Source organism: Gymnodraco acuticeps, unplaced genomic scaffold, assembly GCF_902827175.1.
Source record: "Gymnodraco acuticeps unplaced genomic scaffold, fGymAcu1.1, whole genome shotgun sequence".
NCBI lineage: Eukaryota > Metazoa > Chordata > Actinopteri > Perciformes > Bathydraconidae > Gymnodraco > Gymnodraco acuticeps.
In genome coordinates, this window is record NW_022990683.1 from 446,594 (window position 1) to 460,560 (window position 13,967).

Sequence of the window (13,967 nt, forward strand, 5' to 3'; positions counted from 1 at the left end):
AGTTTATGGTTTGTGTGTGTACTGCAGGGATGTGACACTGATTTCCTAACTTGTGTCCCTCAGAAGTGGGTGCGCTCATTAAAGATTAATTGTGCGCTTGTTGTGAGGATTTGCTCAACATTTGACTGAGACATCTCAAGAGTGAAGAGTTGAAGGAGTGTGTGGTTATGTGTGTGTTTGAAGATAGAGCTGAGCAGAAAGAGAGACATGCAGCTCCTCAGAGTGACTGCCTCAGCCTGGCTCCTCCACTGGGTTCAGAGAGGCAGCAGAATCCCAGTCAAGCGTCTGCGAGCCCCACTTGCATGTTTGGTCAAGGGGTAAATAATAGATCAGGGTTTAGGCTTGTGTATAATTCATTCCAGGGTAACAAGCTCCTGGGGTCCCAGGATATGTTATTCATTCCTTGGCCAAGGCCGTGGGAGAACAAGGACCATATGCCTGTTTGTCAGATGGCTTATTGCTAATTAAATGAGATATTACATACTTATGTGAGCAACACAACAAAAAGCCTTTAAAGGGTTGTCCATAAGAAGGAAACAAAACCTAGGTGATTATAACATTTCTGTCGACTTCAAATGCTTTGATGCTGCTTTAATTTCACTCAGGAAGTGTTTTCTGTTCAGCTGTGTTGATTAAACATATAGACACCGGGGGCTGTGGATGAGTAATGTGACACAAACTGATAATCAAAGCAAAACATGACCTTTGTGCCTTTGCTGTAAGCATCTTGCTAAACTATCAGGTGGAAATCTATGTTACAATGCACACAAGAAGTGCGATAGCATAGTTATGATAGTGGGTGTGTGGATAGCCATACTTTCTTTTCAGCTTCAAGCTGTTTCTTTAGTTCATTATCGTTGAACAGTTGTGCTTCTGTATTGGGTGGGCTGCATGAGCAGGGTCAAACATCCTTTTATCTTAATATTGACAAAGAAAAAGGGTAATTTTGAGATGTACGTATGTTGTTAAAATGTATGGATCTAAACTCAGGGTACAATCACATCTCCCATAAATTACATTTACAACACGCTATAGAACAAATACATGTGGAACAATTGTTTTTTAAATAAAATGAGAAATTGAATGAGGAAATATTTGTAATAAACATATTCTACAGTACAAATGTTATTTTTTACTGTCCAAGTACTTTACTCCTCAAAGTCAATATGTGCTCACAGCAACTAAATCATTGTTAATGTTGTTATTTGTAGGTCCGCTTTAAAATAACCATAACTTAATGTTGCATTAAGTTATGGTTTACGTACAGATCCGGGTCTTGAAACAGCAAAAGACACCACAAAGTGCATAAGACCTGTTTATTTTGTTATCAATCAACAAAAAACATGATGTTAACCTACTTTTACCTTTATGCACACTATGCACCTCACGTCCACCTCCATATGACTTGCCTGCTGCGGGGAAATTAAGCACTTCCTTAAACAAAAACAAATTCTACTGAAGATTCCATTTCATTATATTGAATAGGGAGCAAATATTTGCCCCAAAATTGAGAAACATCTAAATGTTATTTCTGGAAGATAGGTTAAAGGGGCCTATTCTGAAACCTCAAAACATGCCCGCAGTAATCCATTAAACCCTGTTCAGGTACATCTTTGAAGAGTAACATGTTGAAATGCATTTTAGGATTATAGCACACACAAAATCATAACAATATATTGGTTAAGTTACTAAATGATCAATTAAACTAATCAAGCGTTCTAATTGCTCTTATTTAAATGGAGCATTGCACGTACATAAGCAAATCATTGGGTGATATTTTCTTATTGCTGATAATATAATGGAGTCAGTCAATAAAAAAGTAACAATACATTTCAGTACAAAAAACCCAAACACACATGATTCAGTAAAATTATTATCTCAGTATCAGCTGCTTTATCATTCAGTCATCTTGGCACTGATTCAGATTCCATTTTAGGCCAATTTTATTCTGTTTTGCATGCATAATGAAAGTGATTGTGCTTTCAATATGCAGCCTGTTAAGTCCATCCAGAGATAGAAACATTACCAGCATCTCCATTTGTCAAAACAAAGCACACAGGCAAGTTGGTTTTTAATCTGTAAAATATCACAAACCTTACATATTGGTGTCACAAGTATGTAGAAAACAAACCAACATTAAATAAACAAACTCAAATGTTAGTGTTAAAATTAGTAGCAGCCCAATAAAAAACTACCAGATGGGCTCTATAGTATACCATTAAAGTAGAAACTGACATTAATGTATACGGTTTTAGAACCAGTAAAGGCATCTTGATAGGGAAGGAGAGTACATGTTTATTTGTCCCTGTGACAGGATCCCACTGTTCACTAATTATCCAGAGGGACTGCATGGTAATGAGCTATTGAACCTGCTACTGAAGTGTTCCACCTCCTGGGAAGGCCATCAGCTGCTGCGCCGCATTCACAGATCCATCAAATCCACCGAGGTCCTCCTGTTCATTAAGTTCCAGTCACTAGCAAAGCATGTACAAAGGTCAGTTTAACCATTTCCAAGATCCGTTGAGCTTTTTCAAAGAACTGGATCATACTGTCATTTCTCTTTGCAAATCAGGAGGCAGTTGATGGCTGAAATGGTGTTTCTTTAATAGCAGTACCACTGATGTTTAGAAGCTGAGACCAGTTCCACTTATGGTAACTTGATAATGCCTCTTTGATAAGTTATGTGCAACCATAAGGTCAAGTCAAATGTATTTTCATGGCCAAAAATCTCCAGTTTTCCTCTGGATGTTTTAATTTAAAACTAGATACAATATCTTAATTTCTTACTTTGATCTCTCCTATCTCATAGGGTGTGAAGCACAGGTGTTGGAAGTAAGACCAATACTTTTCTCATTTAATAGCTGTTTTCCGACTGGACAACATTTACTCAGGGCGATCAATGTCCCATGTCCTTGGTCTCCTCTCTCGTACACAAGGGAAATATGAACTTAAATACAACCTCACTACCTTAATTTACCCTTTCACCAAGCAAAGGACAAGCTCTCTAGTAGAAGCCCAAGGGAAATAGGCTGACTCCACATTCCCACACATCCTGGGGGGCTAATCGGGGTTAGGATGGCACAGTAGTTGGGTGAGTCACTGAGTCATGAGTGAGCGTGGCCCTGAGGTTCATGGCACTGTGGATACACACAAACACATGCACGTGTGTGCTGCAGTCGGTGGGTCTTGTGTGGATCAATTCCTTCTTTATGACGGCTCTTGCCTGTTGAGGATAGGACCAAAAGGTCATCAGATGGGAGTCAAACAGAGGTCCATGTCATCTCATCGGGGCTTGTGCATGTGGGGGGGATTTGCCAAATCAGTGACATCACATGCATACAGGAATTCACATGATGGCAAAGACAGAGCGTAAGGTTTGTGATGAAGGATGGTTCTGAACTAGAAATATCTGATTTAGGTGCTCAGATATTGTATGTCTAAAGGCTGAATAGAGGGAGGAGAAGTAATCAATGGTTTCTCTGTCCTGGGGTTTTGTAAGGCAGTCCAAGGTCTCACAGGATTCAGCATGAGGACGGCTCATGCTCGAGGTCAAGAGTGGCTGATGATTCTCCCACGGACGCCAGCGAGAGATATGATATCCCTCCTCGGGGCATCACTTGAATAGAAATCTGTGCAAACAAGCTCCAAAATGTCAGCAATTGGACATAAAATTTGTGAGCAATTTCAAAGATTTGTCATGGCCCATTTCAAAAAGGCAACCAGTGGGATAACAGCTTTTTGTGATCTAATGCTATTCCACAAGAAAACCTTAGACACTCAACAAATAGCGCCATCAGCCGTGTTACAAAGTGGCTGTGTTCAAAGACGTATTGGAACCCACATGTTGGAGCCTGTCTCATTTCCATGCAGCGGGGGGGATGTTCTACTAAACACTGTGCACGTTTGACATCCCAAATGGCATTTGTACAATCAATGTTCCTTTAAAGCGGGGGACTTGTGACTCTTTAGTGTCTATTGTCATCCCCAGCAGTTCTTTCTTCCCTAAGCATCAAAGCTAGGCCACATTAATGCAGACAATATCCCCACTTACCTGAGGCGGCAGGCGGAGACTGTGCTTTCACAATTCTCCATGGAGTGTCATGTTTTTCCCCGGGATGTGCCTCTCTTCCTTCCTCTGTCAGCATCGGCACACCAGGGCTTGTCATTTGGTTCTTGAATTTTTCATGCAGCTGCATTTGCATGATCACAGTTCTGTGTCCCTTCTTCCCCTGGTAGATTAAATGCTGCCTAGCACATGAACTTCCCAGTGATTCCGCTGAGGCAGAACCGAAGTGAGACAAGCATGCTTATTGGGATTGTCAATGCAAGAGCTGTCTTGTTCCAAGGGGTGGCTCTTCACATTTGAACAGTTGGGCAATTAGACACAGGAGGCCCACAAAGACAACTTCAGACAGTGGTTGGTTTACATTTGCAGTGATACACCTGAGTCAGTCATATTCTGTGGCATCTAGTAAAGAAGTTAAACCATGCTGTGCAATTGTAGTGACAACATATGTCATTTAGTTGGGTAGGGCACATCATCTTGGAAAAACAACTACGCAATCTATTTAAGCGGCATATAGTGTTGCACATAAACCAGTGTTTAAGGTGAAAATCATTTTTGATAAACAGAGTATGTCTGTTTCTATGATTGAGTTTAATCACCTCATCATCTCTTTCCAAACACTAAACAGATCATAACAGCGACTTGAGCTATGATTCATTTCATGTTTGTATATAGGTTAAATGTGTCATCAAAATACCATATTTTAAATAGCCTTTGTTGGATTTTCTTAACATGTATTATTCTTATACTCTACATGCCTTTTATTCAGCAACTAATAATCACCCAATTAGGACATTTATACTTACTATTTCTTTTTATACATTCATATTTATTGTGAGCTATGAGGAAAGTTGAGTGGGATGTCAATATGCATGTAATACTGCAATGTATTTGGCTGAACCCAATTTTAATAATTTACATTTAGTTATGGACACTTTAGGAACTTAAAGAAGCTTATGGTGTGATTTGGTAGAGATGTTGATCTCGATGGCAATTATTTACAGACTCGTTTGCCCAGTGTAATCCTGCCACCAGACACAGTTTTATTGGATAAATAGACACAATACATGTAAAAACAGAACTCAAATCACATTCCATATACTGTAACCTTTTTTTGTTTGAAGTCAAAAAAATAAACATATTTACATCTAATAAAAGCATTTACATTAAGAACTCAAATCAGATAATGATTTTGAGGTTGAGGTGAGTGTGTGAAAATGTTTTTTTCCTTCTTTTTGAAAAAGGAAGTACATCATTGGTGATATTGCCACAGATTTGCCTTTTATGTGCCCTTAAATGCTCTAAGATCTGGATTAATCTGTCATTACTGGGACAGACAACAAACACTTGAAGGGGAGATACAGCTTCACACGTAGGAAAGAGCAGCAGTAGGCCCTGTCAAAACATGGTGGAACATGCCTGTGTAAAACATGTAAGCAACTACATGTGTCTAGGGCCAAATTATACGCATTTGATGATGAAAGAGAGGATAGGTAAAAACGGATCTCTTTGAGATACCAGCTTCCCTACAGAGAATTGTGTTAATTTGACTTTCTATACACCGCCTTTTTCCAGATGATATGTCTCTTAATTAGACTGTTTCAAGGTTTCTATTAAGAGATGAAATAAGGTGAAACTACAGAGACAAAATTCCAAACAAAACCCTGTTGCAAACACATGATGGATTTATTACAGTATGACGAGGGAGAGAAAGTGGGGCTTATTCATAGATACCATGTGTCAGTTTGTGTGGCTGAACAAGAAACAGAGGGCAGGCAGATGTTGCACATTATGTACCAGTCTACTGCCTCTAAAATTGTTCCGCAAATGAGGATCTTAATGAGAGGCAGTGTTCGTGGGTCAAGGAACAGCCTAATCATGCTAAGTCAATTGCATCTTTTCTCTATCTGTGTGTGTGTTCATGTGTGTGTGAGGCAGGGAGCAGATGAACCAACATTTGTCTGACTGAAGAGGAGTGCCAGTCCTCATATTTCTTCATTTTCCTCTCACCCTGTGCTCCAAATCTGACTGGACACTTAAGTACATTAGCCACACAATATGGAGTTGTCTTGTCTCACCAGCAAAACAGATGTCAAACACGCGTCTTTGTTCATTTTCCTTGCTTCCATCCAGTTCTCATAGCTCCCACTAAGGATTTAGAGATTTCAAATATATTTGCACAACCCTTTTGTCTAACAACAGATCATTAAAAACATATAAAGATTGCAAATATCAACAGGGACAAGGTAAAAGTGTGTCTATTAAAAGAAAAACAACATTTTAAACATAAACTGCCACATAAAGATCAATATCATATCTCAATGTCATTTCTCTTCGTGTCATTTGTGTGGCTGTTGAGCTTTGATAACAGCAGAGATTTATAGGCTTGTAAAGCAGCACTTGCAGACTCAGGGGAACCCTCATTCTATAGTGTGTGTGTGTGTGTGTGTGTGTGTGTGTGTGTGTGTGTGTGTGTGTGTGTGTGTGTGTGTGTGTGTGTGTGTGTGTGTGTGTGTGTGTGTGTGTGTGTGTGTGTGTGTGTGTGTGTGTGTGTGTGTGTGTGTGTGTGTGTGTGTGTGTGTGTGTTACATTACATTGCATTTAGCTGACGCTTTTATCCAAAGCGACGTACAATAAGTGCGTTCGACCAACAAAATACAAACTTGAGGAAAACAGAATCATATAAGTACATCAGGTTTCATAGAGCAAAAACATTTCAAGTGCTACTCAACTGGCTTTAGATAAGCCAGTCCTTTATTAGTATATAAGTGCTTTGTTAATAGTTCTATTGCTCGAAGTGGAGTCGAAAGAGATGAGTTTTCAGTCTGCGCCGGAAGGTGTGTGTGTAAGCTATCTGCTGTCCTGATGTCAATGGAGAGCTCATTCCACCATTTTGGAGCCAGGATAGCAAACCCACGTGTTTTTGCTGATGGGAACTTGGGTCCCCTTCGCAGCGAGGGTGCAGCGAGCCGTTTGGTTGATGCAGAGCGGAGTGCACGTGCTGGGGTGTACGGTTTAACCATGTCCTGGATGTAGGAAGGGCCAGATCCATTCGCAGCATGGTACGCAAGTACCATTGTCTTGAAGTGGATTCTAGCAGTTACCGGAAGCCAGTGAAGGGAGCGGAGGAGCGGAGTGGGAGAATTTAGGAAGGTTGAAGACCATGACGAGCCGCTGCATTCTGGATGAGCTGCAGAGGTCGGATGGCACATGCAGGTAGACCAGCCAGGAGGGAGTTGCAGTAGTCTCGCGTGCGTGTGTGTGTAAAAAAAGCTGCACAACACTTCGCTAACATCAATATGTTGCCATTTTTTATTTGCGTCACTGTAATTTTGACACATTGAGATATTTATCTGATGATGAAAATATGTTTTATATTCTATCTTTGATTTTCAATAACACTTCTGTTATTTTTAGGCTTTGTATAAATTAAATATGGACTTGACATACAGAATAATCTCCTTGAGAAGTATTGTGTGCCCAACAAGGCCCATAACGCAAATGTAATAATTCAAAGGTGTTATATTTATTATTAGTGACGTACAATTGTATTGTCTACACATTCAGGATTTAAAGAGAGAGCTGTGAAGTATTTATTGTTTGTCATAAAATGTTTTATTAAATATTTCACAGGGATATGAAATGTTAAACAGTTGATAGAAAATCAATTAAAATCCCTTTAAACACATTTTATTATTTTGAATGTGGCCTAATAATTATGTTTGGAGGGGACTTGATGTCCATTGGTCTTTTTCAGAGAGATTTTATTGGATCCAAAGAGTGCTATGCATAATATGTCTGTATGTTTCTTGTTTGTTTCTTTGCCATGTGATATGTGATCTCTGTTCTGTATCTATGACTGATTGACCTGAATGTTTTATGTGTATTATCTCGATGCCCAAGACAAATTTCTCCTAAGGGAGACAATAAAGCTCTATTTTATCTTATCTTATCTTATATCAGGGCCCTGAAACCAAAGCAGCTAAGCCATATTAATTATGTATTATTTAATTAAACCATGATGTGGTTTTTGACATGTCAGAAGGAATTTTTGATATTATAAGTATTTAAATATGTTGTGTTTAATATTGTATAAAGTTGATTAACATGACTCAGAAACTTGAATCTGCAATTGGTTCAGTAGGAAGAGAAAACAAATGACCATGATGATCATTGCACACACCACAGCATTAGATTATTAATACATCTTTTACATATACGTTTGTTGCACATTTTCTTTTTCATAATTTAGAGCCAATATATATGACCCATGGCGGTGTGGTCTTGATCTTAATCGTGGCTCAGAGTCGGTCTTGGTCAGCTAAAATCCACTGCTGATGAAAGCCCAGTGGGGCATATAGGCGGATTCAAGGAGTCACCACCAGGGCAATGTTATATCAACTTCTCTATTCATATAAAAGTAAATCACGATCGTTTGTCACAAAAACAATAATCCACATTAATATAGTATAATATAGCCTACATATAGGCTACTGTATATCATGTTAAATTCAATGATATATTCAATATTAATGCTGGTATTGAAACGCAGAGTATATCCCCATAATTTAGTCAACTGTAGGCTTTGTGATTGTTAATAATCAAAAAGTATATCCACTATAAAGTTAAGTTTACAGTTGATGATTTTTGTTGAAACATGTGTAGATAGGCTACTTTATAAGATTATTTCGTCTTTATTTCAGTGTCCTTATTAAAAGAAAACAAACTAGGGTGTGTGATAGTGACAAAATAGTCACCCTTTTCCACAATAAGAAGAATAATATAATAGAAAGCCTTTATTGTCATTATACAAAAATATACAATGAGATTGTGTAGTGCAGAGACAAATCCTTATTGTTTTGAGTACCACTTGAAAAACAAATAGGGACTTCTTATAGTTCCAAAAACTGTTAACGGACGTTTGGGAATCAGTGAATCTGCCGTATGTCACCCATAGCCGTCGTAAAATGACGTGGTCACGATGACGCTGAGAGAAACGGAAAACAGCGGGCTTGTTTGAAAGCAGGAAAGCGTTTTGGTCGTTATTGACAACGGTGTGTTTGACTGATAACGTTTGTTTAGTTGTTGGAGAAAAGGAAACAACTTGTACTTTTAATGGATACGTAAACCCTCTCGTTGAAGCATGCTGTGACGTTCTTCCGACTTAACGCGGAAGACTGTCAACGGCAGACAAGGAACTGAAAATATGAATGTTTGTGAAGTGGCTAACGTTAGCAAACACAGCTACAGCAGCACTATGTTGTTATAGCTAAGAGCTGTACATCTTCTATCTACAGTGTTGATATCCGTCTGTAAGGAAGCTATCGAAACGGGTAAGAGACAAACGTTGTTAAGTCTCATTCTGCGACTGAAATAAACTCTTGATGTTATAAGTAAAGTTAACCAACGTAAGCTAACGTCAGATAAAGAGTACGGATCCTATTTGTTATCTCCGTTGAAATACGAAGGGGCTTCCATCCTGGTAACTATATAATATACTGTCATAAGTTTCCAATCCAAGCTGACCTCATTTGTTATTTTTGTTTCCCTCTTAGCTCCAACATGTCCACCAAAGACAGCTCTCGCATCCTCGTTTTGGAGGAGCAAGTGAACAGTTTATCAGATGAGTTATGTCAATGCCAGGTATGTACTATGAACGTGTGTTCTGTTTACAGGGAAGTGCTCACACTGCTGGATATGTACTATCTGGAGGATGTATTATACTAGGAATCAAAGGCTTGCTTTCTTATTTAATAACACAATATCATAACATTGCAATACAAAGTCAACTGAATACATGATTTCTAATCAGCAAATGTCCAGTCATGTTGACAATATTTCTCTCAATGTGAATACTTCTTCTGCTATACATGAACTGTTATTTTCACATATTTGCGCTTCTCATGAACCCAATGATGCAACGAGTGATATACATTGCTTTCACAAGTGTAAAAAAAAGGTTCTTGATCATATATTAATTTGGGTCTGTAGTCATGACCACAAACATGTGTGGTTCATTTCGTCTGACCATATGAACAATATTTTTCTTTTTCTATTCATTTGAACTTTATAACATTTCCAAAATGTATCTTCCAAACTATTTCTTGTCTTGATAACCATTATATGTATTTTGAACAGATTAGGACCTATGTTTCACCCAAGATGCATGCATAATGTGTCATTTTCTAACATCTTTACAAATAAAAGTGTTTCTGGTGAGATAACAGAAGCTGCTTGAAATGATATTAGTCAGCTGTTTCTGTTTCGCCTCCCCTAATTTTAAGAACTAATGCTTATAATGTTAAGATTAAGAGAAGCATCTGACAGTTAAAATGTAAAAGCCTCTTCTTTTATCAGGGATTTACTTCGGTATTATTCAAAGATTTATATAAGACATATTTTAATTGTTTTGTTGTCGCTATTGTTGAGCTGCAAACATATATGTCAATTACCTGACCACACTTTAGTAAACAGTCAGCAGAAAATATCTGCTTCCAAGGCACGTTTGAGAGAGAAAAAAAAGATCCACCATGGCCTTTTTTATCTTAGTAAATAGAGACAAAGAGACACAGAAAGGGCTTGTGAGCATGCTAGAGAAGCTTTCATCTTCACTTTGTGAGTCAGTGATTGAGGGAGGGTGTCCTTGCATGTTCACCACCAGGTGGTGCCTAATAACATGAGAGAACTTAGCCCAGCATTTCTCACTTTGCATATTCACAGTACCTTGCTATACAGGTAGGTAGACAGATGTGGGGTTTGGCAGATGTGTTACATTTGAGTTTTTATTAGACTATAGATACCACCTGACACATGTGGCAGGAACATTTGTCGTGTTGCTTTTTGGCTGTAACCACATGTCTGCCTGTTACCTTTTTTTCCTGTGATATAAAGTTTGACTTTTGAAGTTTCTAGAGTTCGATAGAGAGACCTTCATATCTTTAGATACAAGGTATCCAACTTGTATAGCACTGCACATCCAGGCAAACTCTATTAACACCTGTCACAGGCAAGTGTATATTTTCAGACCGTTGTTTGTGTTTTAAAATGAGATGTTGTTGTAAACCGTATACATGTAATTGTTCTTGCTGAATTATTTTTAAGGTGTTTCCAGTGTTTGTTCAAGGACATGTATTGTATAATGAGGGAAATTTGCTCACCTAACAAATCTACAAAGAACTGCTGTTCATAACATTTATTTATAGTGCTAGTTCCGTCTTTTTGACAAGCAAATAGGAACACCTTTTCATTGTAAAAACATGTGTCAAAATGTTTCTGCAAGTTAGAAAACACTACATTATTACACTTCTAGTTTATCAGTAATTCCTTGTTAACTTTAGACAGTTGTTGCTGCTCTACATTGAACGTGGAAGCCATCATGGTGGTCTTGTCTTGAGCAGAACATCAGTGATTCTGTCGATCTAATAGGAACCTTTAGCTGTGCAGAGTGCCATTTGAATACTACTGATGTCTTAAGTCTCTGGCAAGATGTTCTTCAGGACAGCCATTAACTACAAAGAGTCTCATCTGTGGGCCAGCAAATGTTCCTACTAGACCATGCTAATTTTTTTAATATGTGGCTGAATTCCAGATGCTTTCATTGGTATGTTTAGCCCATGGTGTTTCAGTGTCTAGATTCAAAATGAATAATTCAGCCACCATCAAACGCACATTCAATGCATCTTTAAGTACACATATGGCAGAGGAGGGATCTTGATGAGGGTCCTGACTGAACACTTGTCTGTGGAGCAGCTAATGGCAGCCAAAGGCCAGGCAGAGAGAGACCACCTATTTCTATTCATCCACCATGCTTATTTAATTTAATTTGTTAGCTGCGTAGCATTGCAGTGATGAATGGTGAGATCTCTATCCTCCTTCACCCCGCTCTCCATCTGTATACACACTCACACACTTCCACACAGAGACTTTACAGTCCTTCCACTTATGTGTTCAGCTCATGGTCTTATCAAGGTCTGCTTCTGCCATTTTAGTAAATAATTGATTAGACACTTTTGAAAAGGGGGTTAAGATTCATGTACTAATTGGAGACCAGTAGATTCCAGTGGGAGGGATGACTTTTATCTTGTGATGATGTGAACATAATTTATCAGATAATTTTATATTAAGCCGATTTGGTATAATTCTGTCTTTTAATGTCAGAAAATGTACTTTTTAGATGTCCCTCATTAAATGTAATGTAGCTTAAAAATGTTTGAAAAAGCAGCGAGACAATTTGAATTGGAAATGTGTCAGGGGCTGGCTGGGTTTCTCTACTTGAAGATGAGTCTCTGTCATCAGTTTTGAGTTTCTTTGGGGCTAGTTACTTTGGAGCTGTAGAGGAAAACATATCCGGAGCGCAATTGATTAATACAGAAAATGCGAGCTCCACTGCTGTGTTTTGATTCGGATCGCAGCTCTCCCCAGTCATAAATAGTGCATCATGACAAGTGTCAATGCTGCCTCCCCTTGAGTCGAAGGTCACATCTCAGCGAGGAAAATTCTTGTTAAGAGCAGATCATGATTAGAGAGGGCAGGCCAGATCAGAAACTATTTTGTACAAAATATTTAAATTATTGATTGGCTACCCCTTCTGTCGTATGCTAATGTCCCTGAGAATCCTATTTGTTTGTTTTCCAGTGAGTAAAAGCAGAGATGTGCCGTGGCTTTCCTCTCGGCCAATTTGCATTTTGAGACAAATGTATCAAAAGTAATTTATCTCAATTAAGAATAACAGCTGTTTTTCTCACTGATTCCTTTATTTTCACAGGCAGACAAGGAGTTTGTGTGGTCCCTATGGAAACGCCTGCAAGTGGCAAATCCAGACTTGACCCAGGCTGTCAGTTTGGTGGTTGAGCGGTGAGTAGATTTATCTTTCAAATTGCTACCTGAGAGGCTCAATAGCTGAACATTCCTTTATCTCACCAGTGAAGAGAAATATGTGTGAAAGTCGTTCAAGGGGTGTTTAAGGCACCTCGGCCATTCTACTGGGGTTACGACGAAATCTGGTGCAGATGCTGATTTAAGCCTTCTTATCCCCGGTCTAGCAGTTCAACCATGGAAACCCTTTTAATGAAAACACTCCTCCTACACTGTCTGCACCCATTCTGGACCGTTGAAACACTCCTGCCAAATACTTGTCTTTATCGGATAAATTGTGAGATTGAATATGACCTCTTTTGCGGCGTGGCTAAGCTACACCAAACACAGTGGCATGGGAACTTTCAGAAGGGCTCAGGCCTGTTCCCAGGTGATGCACAGTTGGATACATTAAATATATTCCTCCCCATTAGGAAAACAAATATTTGGCTTTAAATATATACTGGTGTATCACTGCAGTTTGGACATTGGTTGTTTTCATTCCACTAAGATATGTTCAAATGAATGCAAAAGTTGCTCTAATTTCATCATCACCGGCAAAAGTAAAGTGTGGTCTATTTATTTTGTCTCTATAAGAAAGGTCTGCTATTGCATATGATGCACAAATAAAGTATTATTTTGCCTTTTGAATGCCACATCAGAAAGGAAATTAATTTTAAGAATATTTTAGAAGGGTCCAATCAAAAGATGTTAAACGTTGTTACGTCCCACTCAATCCGTCTTGATTTTAACAAGGCTTTGGTTAACTGAAAATAGTCTGCATTAAGATCATTTTTATTAGAATTAAACTATTGGCTGGCACGAAGACAAATTATAACAACTAATTTGTCTGTTTCTGACCATTTTACAGCATTCTCCAACCTCCTATACTAAGAGTTGTTCTAATGTAGTGACTCATTCATTGCAGTCATTGCCCAGTTCAACTCAAAACTTGGACCTAGTTTTTGACTGACTCTTTCCTGTTGGGGATACCTAAGAATGATATCTTCTCTATCAGGGGTGCATATCATGTACATGTTGAGGTCTG

General features: G+C 38.6%; 1 protein-coding gene across 2 annotated transcripts in view; it reads left to right on the forward strand.

Moving 5' to 3' along the window:
* Positions 1–9,077: 9,077 nt before the first annotated feature.
* The window catches only part of cntln (centlein, centrosomal protein), an 88,951-nt gene continuing 84,061 nt past the window's right edge, over positions 9,078–13,967 (forward strand). For both annotated transcript variants that reach the window (XM_034230240.1, XM_034230241.1), the window contains exons 1-3: positions 9,078–9,399; positions 9,622–9,709; positions 12,831–12,919. In XM_034230240.1, the coding sequence (XP_034086131.1) occupies positions 9,629–9,709; positions 12,831–12,919 (170 nt within the window). In that variant the 5' untranslated portion in view covers positions 9,078–9,399; positions 9,622–9,628. The remainder of the gene's footprint in view (positions 9,400–9,621; positions 9,710–12,830; positions 12,920–13,967) is intronic.